Raw genomic sequence first — 25,603 nt, 5'->3', positions numbered from 1 at the left:
TGAATAGATAAAGTGTGGTCTACCCAAATGTTTGAGTATTATTTAGCCATAAAAAGAAGTGAAGTACTAGTACACGCCATAACATGGGTGAACCTTGAACATATGCTAAGTGGAAAAAGCCAGACACAAAGATCACATTTTATGTGATTCCATTTATTTGAAAAGTCCAGAATAGGTAAATACATAGAGATAGAAAAATTAGTGGTTGGCAGGGGCTGGAGGGAGAGAGAAATGGGGAGTGATTACTAACGGGTATAGAGTTTCTTTTAAGGGTGATGAAAATGTTCTGGAATTATATAGTGGTGATGGTTGCACAGCCTTGTGAGTTAAAAATATCGCTGAATCATATGCTCTAAAATGGTGAATTTTATGGTATGTGAATTACATCTCAAAAAAAAAAAAAAAAATCCTTGGTGAAAACCAGGCTCATTGTCGTGGTGTGCTGAAGATCACACTTTCAATGACCTGAATGCATTTTAGCTGTCGGGTAGCAAGCCTTAGGCATGCTAGATGCTGGAGAGTTTCCATCAAGCAGGTGGACCAGGGAATGCTTCTGAAAGTCAGAATGATCCAGAGGCATCATTTCTGATCATTCTACCATGAATGCATTTGGATTTTTAAATTTATTATCATTTCTTTTTAGTGACAGAGGCGTCAGAGTTCCCAGGGACTGGTCCATAGTTTCATGGGTGTTGAGAGCTGGGACTGAAACACCCATTTTGCTGACATCATTTGTAGAGGAAGGTGTGTGGCCCCAGAGCCAGCAGCTGCAGCAGTAGCTTCTAGATTCCCCACTTTCTGATCATGACAGAGACAGTGGCTTCAGTGGACGGTCATTTGGGAGGGGTTGTTTTGGGGATCACGCCTTAAAGATTGGCCTAAAAACTACTTACAAAGCCCTTTCAATGATTTCCTAAGCCTTTCTCTAAATTAAATGTGTTTTCATTTAGCTAGAATGATTTCTCTCCTTCGACTAAAGCCTAACAATGGACGAGGCCCCTACTCACTTCTGTCCTTCTTGGCCCCACACTTCATGTTTCAGCTGTATCAGACTAGTGTCACCTCCCCCACATACCCTGCTTTTTCATCCCTCTGTGTCTTTATAGCCGTTGTTACTCCTGCCTGGATCATTTCAGTCTTACTTCCCTGCCATCTTATTTTTTTAAGCTTCCATTTGAATCATCTCCTGGAAATCTCTTGGAACAGCTCCCCTCCCCTCCAGGACTGGGCAGGTGCTCTTCCTCCCTGCACATTGTTACCGTAACACCATGTTCTGGTTGCACCACTCTGCTTCTAAGTTGAGACTGCGAGCACCTTGTGGACAGAATCTCTTTCTGCTTTTCTTTGTTACCCTCCAGCTTAGCAGAGCCTGGAGCATTGTACATTTGTGAGTGCTTACTTTTCTGAGTTGAAGTTGTGCTTTTTAGCCTTCCTACTAATTTTTTGTGTGTAACTTTATGTAAGGACTAAAGACCAGCTTGAGAAAGTAAATTAAAATACCAGAATATATACCTATTTATATATATGAAAAAATATCCATATCTATAGATAGAGATAGGAAATATATATATGAAAAGATAATAAATTTGGGCTCTATATGTAGGTTTGTGATGGAGAACAATTATTTTTTAATTTAAGTTACCTTTCCAGGGTGAATAAAGGACTCATTACAATGAGAAATATTTTGCACAGAACTCTGAATATGGAGAAATTAGGGCATGCTTTCATCTGCTTATACAAACAGTAGTGTCTAATACATTAAATAGACCTAAGTTGAAATTTTTGTTTGATTTGATAATTGGATGGTAAACACATTCCAAATTCCATTATGTTTCTTTATTGTCAACTACTTTTTTTTTTTTTTTTTAAGATTTTATTTATTTATGTGACAGAGAGAGAGACAGCCAGCAAGAGAGGGAACACAAGCAGGACGAGTGGGAGAGGAAGAAGCAGGCTCATAGCGGAAAAGCCCAAGGTGGGGCTCGATCCCACAACGCCGGGATCATGCCCTGAGCTGAAGGCAAACGCTTAACCGCTGTGCCACCCAGGTGCCCCCCGCTGTGCCACCCAGGCGCCCCTATTGTCAACTACTTTAGGCGCACAGATATATATTGTATAGTTAATGCCTATAAATATACGCATCTATACATGTATTTTAGGCAAGTATTTCAAGTGTTGCAGATCTACAGTCTGAAGGCTGGTCCTCACCATGTGTCTCAGTGGTGGGAACTTTAGATTAGAAATAGGGCAGAGGAGAGAAAGTAGGAGAGAGAAATTTTTGTCCTGTAGTATTTCAGAGGATGGCCTTAGTCTGAATGGCGGACAGAGTCTCTCATCTGTACACGGTATCAAGTTCTGGATTTATCAGAAAAATTAAATAGCTACAGATTGAGTTAGGAAAAAGAAAGGCAGATGGTCAAGTTAGGAAAGCTTACTACTCAACATACAGCATGGCATTTTAAAATAATAGTGGGTTAGGAAGATATGCATAAATTACTATTTATGAACTTACACTTATTTCTTTGGAAACCATTTTAGGGAAATGTGGGAAGACAAATACACTCAGCCTTGATGCTTTCATTCTTTATGGTGCACTTCTTGAGTTCGGTGTCAGATGCATTCCAATAATTCCCTAGAGTGCAATTTCAGCACACTGAAATATACACGCACACGATTTTCTGTGCCTTTCAATTCAATGTAATACTAAGTGATTATTACCACTTCAAGGCATATGAGATATATACTATGTTTCTCTCTCTCTTTTTTTTGTAAAAATAACTTGTATTTTCTTATTAAAAAGCTATACATATTTATTACTGAAAAATTTTAAAATGGAGACAACCAAGAAGATAAACCATAGTTCTACCTACCAAATTAAAAAAAAAAACAAAAAAAACACTGTTAAAGCTTCAGTGCCTATGCTTACAGACACTTCTGGGTGTATAATTTTTTTCCTTAGAAAATCAGAGTTATGCAAAACATTTTATTTAAAGATTTCATTTAAAATACATAAGGAACAGCCATCCACATTACCATTAGTTTGGGCAATTTCATGGTGTTCCCATGTGGATTACCGTGATCTACTTAATTACTCTCCCATTACTTGACATTTAAATTTTTCCAGTTTTTCAGAAATACAAGCGGCACTACAATGGAGAGAATTATAATTAAATCTTTCCACACAATCTTTATTATATTCCAAGGGTAAACTCATCAAACTGAAATTACTGGGCGAGAGGGCATGATTCTTTTTAAAACTTTTGATATATATTACCAAATTGCCCTTCCAAAATATTCTGTCATTCACACTGTCATCATATAAGAGTATTCTCTCTATGTAAACCCACATTCACTAAAGACATAGAAAAGTATCTTCACAAATTTGATAGACAAAATGTTAGTTATCTCTTTGTGGATCTTTAAAGATATTATTCTTTCGTTAAATATTGTAGCATATTTCCAGTTTGTAATTTGTCCTAAATTTGCATGCTTTCAAAAATAGATTGTCACATATATTTGGTTTTATTATTTTTCATGGCTCCTGTCATTGGTATAATGCTTGAAAAATGTCTCCAAATATTCTGCAGCCCAAGGTTATATAGCAATTTATATTTTCTTTGGTTGCTTTTATGCTTTCATTTTTTTGTAAATAAATATTTAATCTAATAATTTGTAGAGGGAGAATAAGAGGTAAATATATAACTATTTTTATCCCTTCAATGTTTATCCAATTGCCTCAACACAATTATTGAATAAACCATTTTGTCCCCGCTTACTTGTATTTTCTTAAGTTACAAAGTAATTCAAATTATTTGAAGACTTGCATTGTGTTCTATAAAAAAATGCTGATCTAAACATTAAAGAATCTTTCTGTGACTGAAGTGAAAATGCAGTGCTGCATAAGATCGAGTCTCTTAAAGGAATTCTTGATTTCTTTATAAAGTGAAGGGGAGGCACAAAATTATCACTTGACTGCCCATGAGAATCCTGGTCCTCATCTTGTCATCCTTTCGTCAAACCTAACATTTCTTGGAAAATTCTAAGGCAAGATCACCTGCATTAAATGGCACTAGAAAAACATTTCCTAGTTGTTCCCTAATTGTAAAAGAATATAGAAAATATTCTACATTTTAAAATCCTAGATGGCTTATTATACCACTTAGGAAAATAAAACACTAACTGCTTTTGCACTTAGAAGAAAATAATAGCATTAAGGAAAACTGGAAATCCTTCCTAAATCATTGATTTTTATGAAAACCGGTGGAACAGAGCTGAATTCACTGAATAACTGATTAGATCAGTTCTTTGTTTTTCCTTTATGTATACAAAGGAGCAAAAACATTAAATTATATCTTTCTCAAGAGTAAATGAAACAGTCATTGAATTAAGCTTATTTTAGGGGCGTTAGAAATTCCTTTTGAATGGGAAAAAGATGCAGTCAGATGCCTAATCATTTTAACAGTATTTTAAGGTCTACTACTCACATCTAGGAATTTTAGTTTTCAATGAGCGAAGGTGCTGAGAATATAGGCACGTGTGCTATAAAGGAATGAATGAACAGAAAGGAATAAGAAAAAAAATACGTGGTGCGACATAAACATAGGATGGGGAATCCTCACTTTGGGATTTGACTGGTTAGACCAGCCCCTCTCAGACTTTCTTGGTCATGAGTCATCCTGGGATCTTGGTAAGATACGTAACTCTGGTCCAGAATCTGGGCGTAGGCCTGAGAGTCTGTGTTTCTAACAAGCTTCCAGAGATGCTGGTCCATCCATGGAGCACACTCTGAGCAACAATATAGAGGAACTTGAGTTCTTATAGTTCTACAATTCTGGGTTTAACTAACAGAAAGATATTATTTGTTTACTTGGTAAAGAGATACTTCGGGCTTCATTTTTCCAAGTGTATGTCTGTTTCAATGTGTGAATCATCCACACATCCAGAATCTGGACCTTTAAATAATTTACTTACCACCTAAAGATAATAAGGAAGGTGCTGGTGTGTTCTTAGATTTCTCCAGGGAGAAAAGCCAGCAGAACTTGGGTAGTGCTGAGCAATGAACGTGCTGTTTGAGTGCGTGCAGGGGAGTCTGGTGCAGTCTCATACCCTGGGATGCAAAGACCAGTCACCATGGAGTGTATCTGCAGCGATCCATCCAAACTCCGTGAGAGCTGCTTCTGATTTGCCAAGAGTTTCAGAAGCCGTGACTAGTTCTTGGTATGTTTTCTAGTCTATGGTAGTGCTAGTAGTATGTGTAAGAGGGTGTGTGGGTGTGACTGTGCCTGTATATAGATTGGCAAATCATTTAAGGTTTTTGGACTAAGTGCGATAAGGCAAATATAATGGACTAAGTAAAGATAATCCCAACTTTGCAGATTTCCACTTGCAGGGACGTTAATGGAAGATAAAGTTCTAGTACCAGATCTGCTATGAACTGACTGTAAGGTCTTAGAGAGCTCACAACCTGGGCTTCAGGTCCTCACTTATTGAGCGAGTTGGGTGGAGTGACCTGAAGTGTCCTTCAAGTCAGTAATTTCATAAAAAAGAGCTTGGCTTAAAACCTAAACTTCATTTTGAGCCAGAGTGTCATCTTAAAAAAATACGTTTTGATTTCTGATTCTGAGAATTGTGATTGGAACACAAAAGAAACCTCTTTCCTTTTGGCAATTGTCAGTATAATTTTCATTCCTATGTAGTCGATTTGTTTTTTACTCTCTGGCTTTTTTCATGATTTTTTCTTCTTTTGGTATACTGACAGTATTTACCACAGTGTATCTAAATATAGAATTTATTTCCCTTTATCCTGAGGGTAACTCTTGCTTCTTGTATATGGTGATGTATATTTTCCATAAGTTTCAGCACACGGTCATCCATTATGTTCCCAAGTATTATTCTTCCCCTAGTAGTTCTTTTCCCTTCTCATAGAATTCCTATTAAGTGTAAATTAGATCTCCTTGTTTTGGCCTCAGTGTCTTAACTGATCTCATGTTTTCTCTCTCTTTGTCTTTCTCTGAGGAAATCTAGGAATGTGTTTTTGTCCAACATGTGTTTTTTGTTCAATTCTTTCTTCAGCTGTATCTAATCTGTTTTTAAACTCATCTATTGTTTTAGTTTTTCTATTTAATTTCTAAAATTTCTATTTGGTTCTATTCCAGTTCACTCGTGTACCTCTTTCATCATTTTAAAGACACTTATTATATTAACAACAAATTATCTGAAAAAGAAATAAAGAAAATGATTCTGTTTGCAATAACATCAAAAACAGTAAAATACTTAGGAATAAATTTAACCAAGAAGGGGAAAGATCTCTACCATGAAAACTACAAAACGCTGATGAAAGAAATTGAATAAGACAAAAATAAATAGAAAGGTATTCAGTGTTCATGGATTGGAAGAATTAATATTGTTCAAATGTCCATGTTGCCCAAAGCCATCTATAGATTGAGTGTAATCCCTATCAAGATTCCAATGGCATTTACAGAAGTAGAAAAAAAAATTCTTTTTTTTTTTTTTTTTTTAGAGAGAGGGGGAGCACTTGCGTGCACGTGCCCACGTGTGGGGGAAGAGGGGAGAGAGAGAGAAAGAATCCTAAGCAGGCTCCACTCCCAGCACGGAGCTGACCTGGGGCTTGATTTTATAACCCCAGGATCATGACCTGTGCCAAAATCAAGAGTCAAATGCTTAACCAACTGAGCTACGCAAATGCCCCAGAAAAAACAGTTCTAAAACTTATATGGAATCATAAGAGACCCCGAATAGCCGAACCAGTCCTGACAAAAAGAACAAAGAGGCATCATGCTTCCTACTTTCAAGCCATGTTATAAAAGTGCAGTAATCAAAACAGTACAGTACTGGCATAAAAACAGACACCTCAGGCAATGGAACAGAATTGAGAGCCTAGAAATAAATGCATGCATACACGGTCAATTCATTTATTACTGCTGGAGTTTGAAGTAGGCCTTTAAGAGTAGCTAAGATTAAGTAGTAAAAGCCGGGAATATTCATACCTTATTGCTTTGAAAATAGGATCTCAGAGCTCATCATGTATTGAGAAATTTTGAAATGCGTTTATCTGTCCTTTTCCTCTTTCTTTTTACTTGTCATAGGGAGCTGCATAATGCAGAACAGTGAGAGTAAACAGTAGCAATCCAGACCAAGGGCAGCTTAAGCGAATAGCCTAGGAACTCTGAGCTTCAGGATTGCTGTTTAGAGAATAGGCAGCCTATCTCATGACCAGCAGTGAGGAAGAGATGAGGTAAAGGCTATGAAAGTGCCCAACAAAGGATGGCTAGCTGCCCCGTTCTCCCGTACGTTACTATGAGCAACTGATGTCAATCAAAACGGCGACATTAACTGTGGCAGATGAAAACATTAAAAGAGCCCTGTCCCAACGCTCCAGTGCAGACACTGGCCCACCCGCAAACCGTGCAGAACCACATCTCATTTCCAGATCTGCCCTGTTTATTCATGGCATGTTCATTCACCAGCCTTTTCCAAGGTCCCTTCCCCCTTTCCCTCCTCTATCCCATTCTCCTTGGCAAGCTCTTACTTTTTCTTCTAAGGCTCAGGTCCAGGATACTATCTCCTAGGAAGAATCTCCAAGGCAAAGTTAGTTGCTTGTTTCTCTGGAGTACTGCAGAACTTGAACAGACCTCTTCTCCTTGCACTGTGAGCTATCTCAAGGCTGGGCCTACAGTTTATTTATCTTTCTTTGCATCTTCCCGTAGTGCCAGTCAACAGTGACTGGCTTCTAGCAGATGCTCATAAATGTTAGCTGCGTGTGCGAGCGAATCCCCTAACCAAGGCTTGCAGACATCTGGTTCCACAACATCTGCTGTACGGTGAAAACAAAAATGAATCCCGAGAATAGCTCTCGACAGCAAAGTTGTTATTTTATACCCTTTCATTGGAAGCTCCCACTTTTTTGTTGTTATAGCTGGTAAATCCACTTTGAAGCAATTATCCCCAATTGAATGACTACAAGAAGACAGTTTATAGTCTTTAGAAACCACAAGGAGAAAGCTAGTGATCTGAGAAAATGCCGCCCAGACAGAATGTAGACTCTATGATATTTAGCTACCCTAAAGAGACATTCACAGTGAAATTAAATTTAAATCTAAGAGAAGCAGCTTCTTTAGGAAGAGTGGGAGGATTTCACATTTTCATGGAGAAAAGGGGAAGTCAACTTTTTCTTTTGATCCGCATCTCATAACTGGAAAAACATTTCATAAACCAAAAGATCCCAACCATTTGCCAGAGCCTAAAAAAAAAAATCAACTAAAAATATCAGGTGTTCATTTGACACTTTGATATCAGTAATGCTCTGAGGTTTCATCTTCTTAGTTTGGTTGGCTGCTTGGTTTTCGTTATGTGGCTTAGGAGGCTACTTGTGTGACTGTATCAATTTGCTTCTTTAATTCAGTACATGTGTATCAGTTCTATGTGCTGAGTAGTGTGCGGGAAGGAGGAGACCTGTATACGGTCGGAAAGAGTTGTGATTAAAAAAAGAACAAGATCTGCTGCTGTTTTCCTAGAATTTCTAGGGCTCTCTGGCCCCCAGTCACTTTCTCACCTTGAGATATGGCAGGGGGAACTGAAGGATTACTCAGACAGGCATTGTAAATAAATTTGAGCGAGCAGTAGGCTCCTAGGGAAGCTGTTAGGGAAGTGGCATCTTATTTCATTAAAGACAGAATGAAAAGTTCCTTCCTCCTGATTTGAAAATACTGGTCACAGAGGTGTTTAATATTTCATTACGGAGCTAGCTTCAGTGTTTATTTGTTCTGTCTGCTGTGGTCGTGTGTGGAGAGAAGGACACAGAAGAAAAGAGGGAATGGTGAAAAAAAAACTGATTCAGAGGCTAGAAAGATTTGAAAGATGAGCTAAGTTTGTCTTTTTACTTTGTTTTTAACAGTGGACATGGCAAATAGGCCATGAGCTTGAACTGCGTGAACTTGAATCTGAACTTGAGTGATGCCAGTGCTGGTTCCAGTCATGTTAGCAGTTGTGGTCCCTGCTGTGAACCAGGTCCTCCAGGGGAGTCACAGATGAAGAGGTCACAATTTCTGCTCATGAATGGTGTGACATCTTGCAAAATGAATAAGATGGGGGTACAAATTAGAGAAGAATCTAAGGGCTGTAAGAGAGGTACAAAGTGCTCTTGGGGGAATGAAGTAAGGGAGATACATAAGCCAGTTGGAGTCATTCAGGGAAGGTACCATGGGGTGGTGGCATTTGAAATGGACATTATAAATTAGGTAATATTTTCAGTAGCAGAAGGGGAACTGTATCATTTCAGAAGTCCCACTCTTGAACCTCACATCCCTACTGCCACCATCATTAATGAAACTTTTTGGAGATCAGCCAGTAGTTAGTTTGGTTCTATGGTATATGTTTAGGGGTTAGGGGGTTGTTTGGGGAGAAGCAGGAAAGGGGCTTGGGGGGTTTACAGTTCCTGGCAGGAGAGAGTCTGTCCTTTAACATCCAGTGTGAGTGGGTGGAGGGGTGGAGGTGGGGGGAATCTGTGAAGGTTTGAGCAGAGCTTTGCAATGATTGCACATGTGCCTCATTAATTGTCATCTGGAAGCTTGGAGTGATGGGAACTCATTTTCAGTTGTAAGAGAGATTACAATGGAGAGACTGTCACAGTTATGCAGTTAAAATGTAATGAAACTAGGGGCACTTGAGTAGCTCAGTTGGTTAAGCGTCCGACTCTTGATTTTGGCTCACGTCATGAATTCAGGATCCTGAGATCGAGTCCTGTTTTGGGCTCAGTGCTAGGCATGGAGCCTGCTTAGAGTCTTTTTCTCCCTCTTTCTCTGCCCCTCCCCACTCCACTCACACATGTTCTCTCTCTCCCTCTCTCTCTCAGTCTCTTTAAAAAAAAGAAAAGATGTAATGAAACCATAGAATGAGCAAGGTCAAGGGAGTCAGTCAAAGTGTTCTTAGACTTGATACAGAAAAATGATCCATAAAAGGAAAATTTGATAAATTGGGTCTCATCAAAATTCAAAACTTTTGCTCCATACAAGATCCTGTTAAGAGAATGAAAAGTCAGACTACAGGATGGGAGAAAACACCTGCAAACGACATATGTATAACAAAGGACCAGTATGTAGAATATAAGAGGAACTCTTGAAGTCCCGCAGTTAAGAAAATAATTGGAAAATGGGTAAAACTCATGAACGGAAGAGGATATACAGATGGTAAACAAGCACACGAAAATACTCATCATCAGTAGTCATCAGGGAAGTTCAAATTGAACCCACACCGAGATAACACTACACAACTATAAAAATGTGTATGCAAAAAATGGTGACAACACCAAATGTTGTCAAGGATGTGGAGAAACTGGATCATTTGTCCATTGCTGATAGGGATGTGAAATGGCAGTCACTCTGGAAAACAGTTTGGTAGTGTCTTATAAAAGTGTCCGTGCAATTACCATCTTTGTAAAAGTTTAGGAAGATGATATCACATAAAAATGAACAACAGAAAAGTATTGAAGTCAAATGCCATATAGAGGAAAAAGGCAGGAAGGGGCAAAATAACATCCCCATCAATGATGAAAGCATGCTAGAAAGGTAAATGCTCCAAAATGTGTCTGTAAGGTTAAATTTAAAAAAAAAAATTACACAAGACCTGCAAGAGTAACATAAAGAAGAATTAACAAACTCATAAATGAAATGATAGAATTCAAGATCATACTTAGAAATTAAATAATTAAATATAAAGCAATTTTAGCAATGAAGATTAAACTAGAAGCAAAAAGAAATACAACAAAGGAGAAAAGATGGAAAAATATTTAAATGTAAAAGGAATGTAAAAAGAGGTAAAAAGGAATCAAAAGAAAGTTATAAATATCAATGATCAGCAAAGATGATCCAACACATACACAAGAGTCTAAGAAGAAGATAACAGAGCAAAGAAATAAAACAAATATGAAAATTATAATTGAGGAAAATTTGCTAACATAAAAAACTTGAAAATATCTATTGAAAGAATAACTTTATACTTGAAAATATTGACCTAAAATGGCTAATATAAGACATTCTGGCAAAAATTACGGACCTTTAAAGAAAGAGAGAAAATCCTCTGGGTATCTGGGCAACATTAGTATATTACCGACAAGTGACAGAAAAGTAGATTATCATTAGTCTTTTCGATGGTAATGCTATTCCTTAGAAGAAAATGCATGAACATACCAGAGATCCAAAGAGAAGGAAAATGTGACCTGGGCATTCTATATCCAGAAAAGCTGACCTTCAAAAATATAAAAGACAAAAGACATTGACACGCAAGAGTTTAGGGAATATTGTTCCCGTGAGCCCTCTTAAGGAATCTAGTGAAGAACTTGTTTCCCTGAGCCCTTAAAATTCTACTAGAGAATGACTTTGGACAACCATACCTGGAGAGGCATCTTCAGGGAACTGGTGGGGAGCACTGCATCACTGCTGAATGGTGGCTGAAGGGAGACACTGTACCGTGTGCTGGATGTCTAATGCCATGGGGCAGATTGAGTATAACTAGAAAACAACACGTAGAGGAAGGGGAATAGCATTTGCCAAAAATCTCACACAAAACCCCCCAAAACCCAAACCAACAACCAGACAACCATTTCAGCAATCACAATTGGTGATGATAGTGATGGTCTCCTGAGACTGATGTCCCGATGTCTTAAAAGCCACACTTCATGTTTTTGTCTCTCTATCAGCCTATGGGTGCTACCCTGATTCTCAACTCTGAAACCTCCTCCAGAGCCCTGTCTTGCATATCCCATGTACCTTCCCATTCTTTTCATTTCTTTTCTGCTGTTAACACTTGACCCCGTTCAGCCTGAAGCAATCAGTCCATCTTCAGTTTTTACTCTGCAAGCGAAAACCTAGGATCAAATCTTTCAAACACAAAATTCTCCAGAGGAGAGAGAGAAGCTGTGATGTATCATTTATTACTGTTTTGTCATATCTCATAGGAAACTGTGTGGTTAATACTATCAGCATGGATGCCTAATTTTAATATTAGATTTTTCAGAGTTCCATAATCCTGTTCTTTTTCCCTTACACTCCTTTTCTGTGATTGCAGTTAGAAGTAATAACTGTGCAGTTATCTATATACTTTATTCCATCTCTAGAGGTGCTGCTTACACAATCATTGTTTAGCTCTCTATTTCTAGAAAACGTATTCCTTAGGTAGGCTGACTTCATATTTCTAGACAGGAAAATACTAAAAGGGCCACTTAGCAAAGACTTGGCATCAATGCCATACTATTATTATTATTTTTTAAAGATTTTGTTGGTTTGACCTGGGGGGGCCCTAGTGGGGGGAGGGTCAGAGGGAGAGGGAGAAAGAGACTCCCCACTGATCGGGAAGCCCCACATGGGGCTCGATCCCAGGACCCCAGGATCATGCCCTGAGCCAAAACGCAGACGCTTAATGGCCGAGCCACCCAGGTGCCCCTCAATGCCATGTTATTAATTGACATAAATGTCATGAGTGCTCTTCTTTCTAGGACTTTATATATAAAAATCTATTTTTTTTTAAAGATTTTATTTATTTATTTGACAGAGATAGAGACAGCCAGCGAGAGAGGGAACACAAGCAGGGGGAGTGGGAGAGGAAGAAGCAGGCTCATTGCAGAGGAGCCTGATGTGGGGCTCGATCCTGGAACGCCGGGATCACGCCCTGAGCCGAAGGCAGGCGCTTAACCGCTGTGCCACCCAGGCGCCCCTAAAAATCTATTTTAGAACTCTGTTCTAGACCATGCCTAATAGCTAATGTTCTAGTCAACTAGCATTGTAGCTTTCATACGGGGGTTGGACTTTTGCATTTGCAAGGGCTGAAACAGGGGCGTGCCTATGTGGAGCAGTAGAGAAATATTGCTTAATAGAGCCAAGAGCAATTCTCTTGATCTTACCCTGTGGCGTTTTCCATGTTTACCTGTAAAATGGGTAGAACATGGATTTCTTTGTGTGTCTCTGGGAGTCTTGTCAGATGAGACGAGGTGGAAGATAGAACGGGCATCTGGACCACCACCATCATGATTTTCTTTGAGAAGCTTCTGGGAGAGCAAGTGGCTTTTTCTCAGGGAGGGAGCAGCAAGTCCCTGGGCTTTTCTAAAGCTGCCTTAATTTTGTGCACATGGACTTAACACTACCTGTGACTTTGCTGCTACCAGCAGATCAGACCTTGCCCTTTGACGAAGTAAGCAAAGATGTCCTCAATGAAAGCGAAGTTCTAAAGCAGAATGACAGTAAGTACACAGAAGCGCCCAGCCTTCTGTGCCACTGAAAAGATGAAAGGGGATGTTTTAAAGAGTCAGAATGTTCTGCAAATGTACTTCTTATTAATGGTAATAATAACTTGATAAGGAGGCAGATCCCCTGAAACTTAGTACAATATACATTGGATATGATCTCCACATCACCCCTACTTCTTTTTTATTTTGTTTTTTTTTTATTATATTATGTTAGTCACCATACAGTACATCCCCGGTTTCCGATGTAAAGTTTGATGATTCATTAGTTGCATATAACACCCAGTGCACCATGCAATACGTGCCCTCCTTACTACCCATCACCGGTCTATCCCATTCCCCCACCCCCCTCCCCTCTGAAGCCCTCAGTTTGTTTCTCAGAGTCCATAGTCTCTCATGCTTCATTGCCCCTTCTGATTACCCCCCCTTTCTTTATCCCTTTCTTCCCCTACCGATCTTCCTAGTTCTTATGTTCCATAGATGAGAGAAATCATATGATAATTGTCTTTCTCTGCTTGACTTATTTCACTTAGCATTATCTCCTCCAGTGCCGTCCATGTTGCAGCAAATGTTGAGAACTCGTTCTTTCTGATAGCTGAGTAATATTCCATTGTATATATGGACCACAACTTCTTAATCCAGTCATCTGTTGAAGGGCATCTCGGTTCCTTCCACGATTTAGCTATTGTGGACAATGCTGCTATGAACATTGGGGTGCATATGGCCCTTCTCTTCACTACGTCTGTATCTTTGGGGTAAATACCCAGTAGTGCAATGGCTGGATCATAGGGTAGCTCAATTTTTAACTTTTTAAGGGACCTCCACACTGTTTTCCAGAGTGGCTGTACCAACTTGCATTCCCACCAACAATGTAGGAGGGATCCCCTTTCTCCACATCCTCTCCAACAATTGTTGTTTCTTGCCTTGTCTATTTTTGCCATTCTAACTGGTGTAAGGTGGTATCTTAGTGTGGTTTTGATTTGAATTTCCTTGATGGCTAATGATTTTGAACATTTTTTCATGTGTCTGTTAGCCATTTGTATGTCTTCATTGGAAAAGTGTCTGTTCATATCTTCTGCCCATTTTTTGATTTATTTGTTTCTCGTGTATTGAGTTTGAGAAGTTCTTTGTAGATCTTGGATACCAGTCTTTTATCTGTAGCATCATTTGCAAATATATTCCCCCATTCCGTGGGCTGCCTCTTAGTTTTTTTGACTGTTTCCTTGGCTGTGCAGAAGCTTTTTATCTTGAGGAAGTCCCACAAGTTCATTTTATCTTTTGTTTTTCTTGCCTTTGGAGATGTGTCATGAAAAAGGTTGCTTTGGCCGATGTCGTAGAGGTTGCTGCCTATGCTCTCCTCTAGGATTTTGATGGATTCCTGTCTCATATCGAGGTCTTTCGTCCATTTGGAGTTTATCTTTGTGTATGGTGTGAGAGAGTGGTCAAGTTTCATTCTTTTGCATGTAGCTGTCCAATTTTCCCAGCATCATTTATTGAAGAGACTCTCTTTTTTCCACTGGATGTTTTTTTCCTGCTTTATCAAAGATTAGTTGCCCAAAGAGCCGAGGGTCCATTTCTGGGTTCTCTATTCTGTTCCATTGGTCTATGTGTCTGTTTTTGTGCCAGTACCATGCTGTCTTTGTGATCACAGCGTTGTAGTACAGCTTGAAATCCGGCATTGTGATGCCCCCAGCTTTGTTTTTCCTTTTCAACAGTTCCTTGGCGATTCGGATGACCCCTACTTCTAATCAGTGTGATTGTATTTCACGGTCTTGGATTTGTATGTGTTCCCAACAGTTCTTGATTGTATGCCGTAATTTTTCTGATACAGATTCTTTAAATATAAAAAAGACACATTTCTCAGTTGATTAAATACTTTACCTTAAGATAGCTGCTCTTTAATACTGCTCCCATTAGTTAATAGAAGTCAACTAGGATGTTTGTTTTATGTACTAACATGGTCTAAGGATAGGAAAGGAAATCACTACACGTTATAAGATTAGCAAACAGAAAACATAAGAAAACCTTCACTTCTATGAATGATCTTAAAAATGAGAATAGAGATAATACTTGTATTGGATACATTTACTCCTAAATCAATATATTTGAATGAAAAACCACCAGCTAATACCTAATACATGAGAGAATTAAAAGAATGGTTATACCCACCAAGAATGAGATTATGGTAAAATACACTAGTGATGGTAGCATGTCTTTTATTGCATTGTTTGTATTTCCTGACTCTGAAAAATAAATAGTCTCACAGGATATTCAAACAAGGCAGAACCTTACAAAGGGAAAAGTAAAAATGATCCCAGGACTCCCCATGCAAAAGAAACAACTGATGACATCTTGGTGTGTCTCTTTTTCAACAGCTTTCTATGAAGATAAACACATTAAATTGCTACAATAACATTATACAGGCTGTTTTGCAACCTGAACATGGAGGCATTGTGTTCCATTTAACGAACTATGTACAAAGTGGTAGACTCAGCTTCTTCGCATTTTCTCGCAATAGTAAACAAGTCTAAGATGAACATCCTTGACGATACAGTCATCTACACTGGATAAAGTACGTCCTGGAGGAAACAATTATGAACAGAATGTCTGGCAAAGAATACGTAGACTTTACATTTGAATCCTATGGACAGAACACCTCCCAGAAATATAGAAATTTATATTCCCCATAGTTACTATTCACCGTTGTCTCATACCCTTTCCAGTATTTGATATTGTTAATATATATTTTTAAAATGTGTACACTAAGAGATAAAAATTTAGACCTCATCCTTTTATTACACATTTCTTTGAATATTACTGCAATTCATCATTCATATTCTTTTTGCTATTGGTATTTTTTCTAGTTTTCAATTACCTACTGATCCCTCTACTAACTTTTCAATAAGGAAGCTTGTTTCTTCTTATTTTTGAGAGTTAATTGTATCTTGGGGATATTCAGTCTTTGTTGGGCGTGCTAAAAATATTTCCCCAGCTTATCATTGCTTTTCAATTTTGTTTAAAGTATTTAAATTTTTTTTTTTTTTTTGCCAAAGATAGAGTTAAAAAAAATTAAGTAGTTGCCAGTACTTACTGGATTTTATGGCATGCTTAAAAAGACCTGCTCCACCCATATTTAAATAGAGGGTAGGAGAGGATGAAGAAAAGAAGATATATGGGCAGGCATTTTGCAATATCTGAAAGTAGGAAAAAACAGCAACTCACTTTATACCCTAATCAAATCGCACCTGAACAAACAAACAAATAACAGCAAAACAAAAAATTCTGACCATATCTGGTTTAGGAGAACTGAACCAGATAAATTTTGGAGCTTTTTATCTATTCTGGGATGGCATGCAATCAATATACGGAGAAATGCTTTCACCAATTCAAAAACATATTTGTTAAGTACCGGGTACTGTGCTGGATTTTGATTTAGAGAAAAAAAGATAATGATTTTTAAAAAAGAAAGTAAAATCGCTCCTGCCTGCATAGAGTTCACAGTCTGCAAGGTACTGTAGAAGTCTAGCATCCATCCCTCATCCTGCTTCAAAACCATAACTAAACAATTGGTAAATGTGGAAAGTCCTGATTTCTTGGGGGGGCGACCCCATTTCTTGTGATTCAAAGAAAACATATTGTGTAACAGAGCCCCAAGCTCCCTTCTTCTGCAACTATTGGCGGCTGCCTCTCTGCAAGGAGACACTGATGCCTTTGAGACACTGACTGGGCTGTAATACTTAAACCTGTAATCATGCTTCATGCCAGGAAAATGTTTTCAAAACATCTGCACTATTTAACCAGCCAAGATGTTTTGTGAAAAATATTTGTGAAAGCTTCCATCAGGAAGTATTCATTCATTTGAAGTAATGGATGAAAATATTTGAAAATATTTGTTCATCTTAACTCTGTGTGTGTGTGTGTGTGTATGAATGTGCCACGTACTTGTGTAACAGTGGAATTTTATATATAACCATGTTTTAAAGTTAAAACACTTCCTGTATTTGATTTCATAAGGGAGAATGGAAGACTTTAAGGATGGGAACGAAGACCTACTTTATAATGAGGGAAATGACCATAGTCCCTTATCATTTTTAACAGGATTTTAGAAGTTATTTTACCTTTATTATTCATTCTTCACAAAAAGCTTGGGAAATAAGTGTTAATATTTTCATGTTGCATACTGAAATAATGTGGCTGAGTGTGATTAGGAGATTGAAGTCCCTAGGTTAGTAAATATCAGAGATGAAAACCAAACCCCAAGTTTATTCCTTTTGCCACCACACTACAGCTGCCCCGGTGCTCAAGGCCTGTTTAACTTGTAAAAGGGGGAATAGAGAGTTACTTCCCAATTACCTAGGTATGAACCCGATGAAAGCCTAGCCACTTACCACAGGTCCTGCTTGCAGAAACCAAGCTCTCTCTTTATTACACTTGCCTTGGACTCATGTGGTAAGAGCAACAATAGGCTTTGGAGTCAAATTTAATCTTGGGTTTTAATTCTGGTTCTACCACTTACTGGCTGTGCGTATTTGGACCTAAAGTCTCCGTCCTGTCTTCACCTAAAAACACTGGTATCGACAATACTTACACTGAAGATTGTGTGAGATCTCTGTCACATAGTAGGTGCTCAAGAATCACCCAGAGGGACATTACCTGGACCCTCCTGGGATGCCATCAAGCAATACTAAATGTTATGGGGAATACAAGGTTTATAGGGAGTGGAGGCCTGGACATAAAGGCAAGAGCCAGTAAGAGTTAGTTTTGAGCTCTGTGCTAACCCACCTGCAAAGAATTGCTGTAGGGCCATAGTTAAATTCCTCTTTTATCTCAGATCCTCATATTCCCTTACATTTCAGGAGGCATTATATTAAGAAGAAAGAAATGGGGAGCCTTGAAAAAAGTAGAGAAATGTAAGGATGGTGTTGCTGAACCTTTTTACAATGCTGAAAAATGGATTTTCCTAATCTTTTTTTTTTTTTTTTCACCCTTTATAGCTGATGGCGTCTGTGTCTTTAAATGCTTACTCAACAGAGACACTGAATGTTGCCGTGTGGGGAAGGAATCCATCTTGATTACTCTGGGATACAGCAGCGCTTTGTTGAAGTTTGAGTCTCCTGCGGGTAAGTTTTGTGCCTGTCCTGACACCTTCCTAGCCTTTCCTGGGGACAAGTTCCATCATTGGTTGACCTTGCTGTTACTGATTGGTTGGCTTTTGGCAGCGTGTTTCCTGATGTGAGCTGTCATGGATTGATAGAATGATTTGAAACTGGTGTTGGTGCTTCCTTGATCCCGTGGCTAGGGAATAACCAACCTTTTCCTAGACTATGAGAATGTTTTTATTCTTGACCGCCCCCTTTGGTCCTCCTTCATCCAGAGCTGCAGGAGAGACAACCAGGGATGGTCTTCGTCTTCATCACTGTTGTTGCTTCTCCTTGACAATGAGATTGTTTGCAGAAATGTGATTTTTCAATTTGAGTGTCATTCAGAATGATTCCATCTTGTTTTTTTACCTTTGAATCATCGGTTGATCATCTTTAGACTCTAGACAACAAATGTCAAGCAAGCAGGGAGGTAAACTAAGTATAACCGGAAGTGTTTTAAGGAAGGAAGAAAAGACACTCTGGAAGAGATCAAATCTGATAAGTTAAGAGTAACAATGCCTTGGGTCTGCTTTAGATGGTTGATGGTCATTTCTTTACCTTGAATATAAATTGATTCTTTGTACTTACAGTGTTAATACAGACAATGTAAAGTATTAGCAATGGTAAATTTTCTCCTCTGGTTAGCTAAAATATCTTAAGCTGTTTCATTATTGATAACTACTTGGGATAAAGAAATTAACCTAGTTTCTTGTTTTGAAATTCCACTCACACAGGCGTCAGCCAGAGTGAGGAATTTAACACGTGTCTGTCCATCTCTCTATCTTCTCTATTCATCCATCAGTCCATCTTATGTGTATGCTGCATTTTGGAGTAAATTATAATAACCAACACATTTTGCCACCATGTACTTCCAGCTGCATATCATTAACTAGAATTCAAAATTTGTTTCTAATTTTTTTCTATTAAGGTTAAATTTACATACATTGAAATGAACAAATCTCAAGAACACCATCATTCCTAAAAGTTACCTCATGCCCTTTCCCCATCACTCCTTACTCCTGTCCTTCCAGGGTAGTCACTGCTCTGACTTTCTTCTAACCATAGATTAGATTTGCCTTTTCTAGAATGTCCTGTAAATGTGATCATTCAGTGTATATGCTCTTTAATAAGGTCACTGAGCATATTTTGAGACATCCATGTTGCTGCAAGTATTAGTAGTTTGTTCACTTTTATTACTAGGTACTAGTCACAGTTTGCTTGTCCATTCTCATTTTGGTGGATATTCAGACTGTCTCCAGGTCTTGCCTATCATGAGTAAAGTTGCTATAAATATTCTCACACCAGTCATTTTGCATACATATATTTTTTTCATTTCTTTTGGATCAATACCTGGGGGTTAAATTGCTAGGTCATGGAATAAGTGCATGCTTAGTTCTATAATAAACAGCCAGAATTTCTTCTAAAGCAGTTGTACCATTGTATACTCCCACCAATAATGGATGAGAGTTGTTCCACATCTTTGCCAGCATTTGGTCTTTCAGTCTCTTAAATTTTTTTTCCATTTTGTAAAAAAATGAATGAATTAATTAATTAAATAAAACTTTCTCCATTTTGGTAGATGTGTGGTTGAATCTCACTGTGGTTTTAATTTACATTTTCCTGATGCTTGATGATATTAAGCACTTTTTTCATGGGCTTATGAATTCAAATCATTTACTTCTTACTAATTGATTATCTATGGAGTTGTTGTTCTTTAGGTATCTGGGACACCAGGCACGTGTCAGACACATAATTCATGCACGTCATCTCCTGGCTTGGAGTTTACTTACTCATTTGCATAATGATGTCTTTCATTGAGAATAAGTTTTCAAATTTGGTGAAATCAAGTTTTTTATTTTTTTCCTTATTGCATTCTGTATCCTAAAGAAACTTTCCTACCCTCAGATAGTGAATGATTTCTCCTGTATTTGCTTCTAGAAGTTTAGCTTTAGCTTCTGTATTTTATTATTTTTTGCATTTATTATTTTCTAATCTCTCTTAATTACTTTTTATATGGTGTGAGGTATGGGGCCAAGGATTACTTTTAGACCATATCGATATCCATTTATTCTAGCACTGTGTGTTGGTAAGGCGTTTGCAAGTCAAATGACTGTGTACAGACTTCGTCTATTCTAGAACTCTCTATTCTGCTCCACTCATTATCCTTAGTATCACATTGTCTGGATTACCTTTAAAGTAACACTTGAAGTCTGATGCTTTAAGTCCTCTTTCGTTTTTGTCAAGATTGTTGTGTATATTCTTGCTCCTTTATATCCCCATATACATTTTATAATTAAATTATCAATCTGTACAAATGCCTGCCCCAGTTAAGATTGAGATTGATCAATTTGGTGAGAATTATCATTTTAACAATATTAAGTCTTTCGGTCACTGGCAAGCTGAAGACAGCTCATACTAAATCACAAGAGATGATTATTAAATTTTCAGAAATTTATAGCTTCATTTTGGCTAGGGTGGAAGAAATTAGTAAAGGCCCCTGTTGTTTCGTGGGGAAGGGGTTCATTGCTAAATGATTACCAGCATGTCATTACTTCAGTGCAGAAATATGTTATTTTTCTCCATTTATTTAGGTCTTTAATTTTTTCCCAGAAGGGGAACAATTTGTAGTTTTCAGCATTGAGGTCATACACAGCTTTGACAAATTTATCCCTAAATATTTTATGTTTTTGAATGTATTATAAATAAAATTTTGAAAACTCACAACTGTTTGCTGCTGGTATATGATAGATAGATAGATAGATAGATAGATAGATAGATAGATAGATAGATATTTTGAAATTTCCAGTATGATTAATATTTAGTATATATTAATACAATGTAGTGATTCAACAATTCTATACATTATTCAGTGCTCACCATGATAAGTGTGCTCTAAATCCCCTTCACCTGTTTCACTCATTCCCCCACCCACTTCCCCTCTGGTAATACTCAGTTTGTTCTCTATAGTTAAGAGTCTGTTTTTTGGTTGGTGTCTTTTTTCCTTTGGTCATGTGTTCTGTTTCTTAAATTTCATAAATGAGTGAAATCATATGGTATTTGTCTTGACCGACTTATTTCACTTAGCATTATACCGTCTAGATCGATCCATGTTCTTGCAAGTGGCAAGATTTCATTCTTTTTTATGGCTGAGTAATATTCCATTAGATAGATAGACTTATATATCTCACATTTTCACATTTTTCTATCCATTCATCTCTCAGTGGACACTTGGGTTGCTTCCATAATTTGGCTATTGTAAGTAATGCTGCAGTAAACGTAGGGGTGCACATATCTTTTGAAATTAGTGTTTTCATATTCTTTGGGTAAATATCCAGCAGCAAAATTAGTGGATCATCTGGTAATTCTATTTGTAATTTTTTGAGGAATGTCCCTACTGTTTTCCACAGTGGCTGCGCCAGTTTAGATTCCCATCAGTAGTATATGAGGGTTCCATTTTCTCCACATCCTTGCCAACACATGTTGTTTCTTGTGTTTTTTATTTTAGCCCTTCTGACAGATGTGGGGTGATACCTCTCTGTGGTTTTGATTTGCATTTCCCTGGTGATGAGTGATGTTGAGCATCTCTTCATGGGTCTGTTGGCCATCTGAATGTCTTCTTTGGAGAAATGTCTGTTTGTGTCTTGCCCACCTTTTATTTATTTTTTATTTTTTTAAATTTATTTTAATTTATTTAATTTTTTAAAGATTATTTATTTTTGAGAGGGAGGGGCGAGCATGCAAATTGGGGTGGGGAGGAACAGAGGGAGAAAATCTTCAAGCAGACTCTCTGCAGAGTGCATTGCCCAACGTGGGGCTCGATCTCATGACCCATGAGATCATGACCTGAAATGAAACAAAGAGTCAGAAACTTAATTGACTGAGCCACTCAGGCGCCCTTTGCCCACCTTTTAATTGGATTATTTTAGTTCTGTGTTGAGTTGTAGAAGTTCTTTATATATTTGGGTATTAAACTGTTATCGGACATGTCATTTGCAAATATCGTCTCCCATTCAGCAGGTTGTCGTTTAGCTATGTTGTTTCTTCTGCTGTGCAGAAGCTTTTTATTTTGATGTCCCATTAGTTTGTTTTTGCTTTTGTTTCCCTTGCCAAAGAGGACATATTTAGAAAAATGTTGCTACAGCTGATGTCAGAGAAATTACTGCCTATTCTCTCTTCTAGCAGTTTTATGGTTTTAGGTCTCTAATCCACTTTGAATTTATTTTTGTATATGGTGTAAGGAAGTGGTCCAGGTCCATCCTTTTGCATGTTGCTCTCCAGTTTTCCCAATACCACTTGTTGAAGAGACTGTCCTTTACCCATTGGATATTCTTCCTTGCTTTGGTTAAGATTAATTGACCATATAATTGTGAATTCATTTCTGTGTTTTCTATTCTGTTCTTGTGTCTATCTGTGTGTCTGTTTTTATGCCAGCACCATACTGTTTTGATCACTACAGCTTTGTAATATAACTTGAAGTCTGGAATTGTGATGCCTCCAGCTTTGCTTTTCATTTTTAAGGTTGCTTTGGCTATTCAGGGTCTTTTGTGGTTCCATACAAATTTTAGGATTATTTGTTCTAGGTCTGTGAAAAATGCTGCTGGTATTTTGATACGGATTGCATTCAATCTATAGATTGCTTTGGGTAGTATGGACTTTGTTTTGTTTTGTTTTTAAAGATTTTATTTATTTGACAGAGAGACAGCCAGCGAGAGAGGGAACACAGGCAGGGGAAGTGGCAGAGGAAGAAGCAGGCTCCCAAGCAGAGCAGGGAGCCCGATGCAGAGCTCAATCCCAGGACTTTGGGATCACGCACTGAGCCGAAGCAGATGCCCAATGACTAGAGCCACCCAGGCGCCCCCAGTATGGACGTTTTAACAAATATTTTTTTATTCCAACCCATGAGCGTGGAGTATCTTTCCATTTGATGGTGTCATCTTCAATTTCTTTAATTTGTGTTTTAAAGTTTTCAGAGTACAGATCTTTCAGCTCCGTGGTTAAATTTATTCCTAGGTATTTTATTATTTTTGGTGCAATTGTAAATGGGATTGTTTTCTTAATTCCTCTTTTTGCTCCATTATTATTAGTGTACAGAAATGCATGGATTTCTGTATTATATTGATTTCATATCCTGCGGCCATACTGAATTCATGTATTGGTTCTAATAGGTTTTGAGGGAGTCTTTAGGATTTTCTGTGTATAGTATCATGGCATCTGCAAATAGTGAAGGTTTTACTTCCCAATTTGGATGCCTTTAATTTGTTTTTCTTGTCTGATCGCTGTAGCTAGGACTTCTAGTACTAAGTTGAAAAAAAGTGGTGAGAGTGGACATCCTTGTCTTGTTCCTGACCTTTGGGGATAAGCTCTCAATTTTCCCCACTAAGAACAATGTTACCTGTGGGTTTTTCATATATGACCTTTGTTCTGTTGAGGTAGGTGCCCTCTAAACCTACTTTGTTGATGGTTTTATCATGAATGTATGTTGTACTTTGTCAAAAGCTTTCTCTGCATCTATTGAAATGATCATTGGGGTAGATACCCAGTAGTGCAATTGCTGGGTCATAGGGTAGCTCTATTTTTAACTTTTTGAGGGACCTCCACACTGTTTTCCAAAGTGGCTGTACCAACTGGCATTCCTACTGACAGTGTTAAGAGGGTTTCCCTTTCTCGACATTCTCTCCAACATTTGTTGTTTCTTGCCTTGTTAATTTTTGCTGTTCTAACTGGTGTAAGGTGGTATCTCAGTGTGGTTTCGATTTGAATTTCCCTGATGGCTAATGATGTTGAACATTTTTTCATGTGTCTGTTAGCCATTCGTATGTCTTCTTTGGAGAAGTGTCTGTTCATGTCTTCTGCCCATTTTTTGATTTATTTGTTTTTTTAGGTGTTGAGATTGAGAAGTTCTTTATAGATTTTGGATACCAGCCCTTTATCTGTAGTGTCATTTGCAAATATCTTCTCCTATTCCATGGATTGCCTCTTTGTGTTGTTGACTGTTTCCTTTGCTGTGCAGAAGCTCTTTATCTTGATGAAGTCCCAAAAGTTCATTTTTGCTTTTGTTTTCCTTGCCTTTGGAGAAGTGTCAGGAAAGAGGTTGCTGTAGCCAATGTTAAAGAGGTTACTGTCTATGTTCTCCTCTAGGATTTTGATGGATTCCTATCTCACATTGAGGTCTTTCATCCATTTAGAGTTTATCTTTGTGTATGGTGTAAGAGAATGGTTGAGTTTCATTCTTCTGTATATTGCTGTCCAATTTTCTTAGCACCATTTATTGAAGAAACTGTCTTTTTTTCCATTGGATGTTTTTTTTTCTGCTTTGTCTAAGATTAATTGACCATAGAGTTGAGGGTCCATTTCTGGAGTCTCTATTTTGTTCCATTGATCTATGGTGTCTGTTTTTGTGCCAGTACCATGCTGTCTTGATGATCACAGCTTTGGAGTATAGCTTGAAATCAGGCAACATGATGCCCCCAGCTTTGTTTTTCTTTTTCAACATTTCCTTGACAATTCAGGGTCTTTTCTGGTTCCACACAAATTTTAGGATTGTTTGTTGCAGCACTTTGAAAAATGTCATTGGTGTTTTGATTGGGATGGCATTGAAAGTATAGATTACTCTGGGTAGCATAGACATTTTAACTGTGTTTCTACTTCCGATCCATGAGCGTGGAATGTTTTCCCATCTTTTTGTGTCATTTTCAATGTCTTTCATCTGTGTTCTGTAGTTTCTAGAGTATAGATCCTTTACCTCTTTGGTTAGGTTTATTCCAAGATATCTTATGGATTTTGGTGCAATTGTAAATGGAATCGATTCCCTAATTTCTCTTTCTTCAGTCTCATTGTTAATGTATAGAAATGCAACTGATGGGGTGCCTGGGTGGCTCAGTCGTTAAGCGTCTGCCTTCGGCTCAGGGCATGATCCCGGAGTCCTGGGATTAAGCCCCGCATTGGGCTCCTCCGCGGGGAGCCTGCTTCTTCCTCTCCCACTCCCCCTGCTTGTGTTCCCTCTCTCACTGGCTGTCTCTCTCTCTGTCATATAAGTAAATAAAATCTTAAAAAAAAAAATACAACTGATTTCTGTGCATTGATTTTGTTGCTGTATGAGTTCTAGTAATTTGGGGGTGGAGTCTTTTGGGTTTTCCACATAAAGTATCATGTCATCTGCAAAAAGAGAGATTGTGACTTCTCTGCCAATTTGAATACCTTTTATTTCTTT

At 38.0% G+C, this 25,603-nt stretch overlaps 1 protein-coding gene across 2 annotated transcripts in view; it reads left to right on the top strand.

Moving 5' to 3' along the window:
* Positions 1–25,603, top strand: part of LOC103663326 (histone-arginine methyltransferase CARM1-like) — a 252,783-nt gene that overhangs the window by 69,224 nt on the left and 157,956 nt on the right. For both annotated transcript variants that reach the window (XM_040620292.1, XM_040620293.1), the window contains exon 2: positions 18,247–18,372. In XM_040620292.1, the coding sequence (XP_040476226.1) occupies positions 18,247–18,372 (126 nt within the window). The remainder of the gene's footprint in view (positions 1–18,246; positions 18,373–25,603) is intronic.

The sequence above is a fragment of the Ursus maritimus genome, unplaced genomic scaffold (genome assembly GCF_017311325.1).
Source record: "Ursus maritimus isolate PB19 unplaced genomic scaffold, ASM1731132v1 scaffold_34, whole genome shotgun sequence".
NCBI classification, from domain to species: domain Eukaryota; kingdom Metazoa; phylum Chordata; class Mammalia; order Carnivora; family Ursidae; genus Ursus; species Ursus maritimus.
The sequence above is the reverse complement of the archived record's forward strand: the minus strand, read 5'-3'. Positions and strand labels throughout refer to the sequence as shown.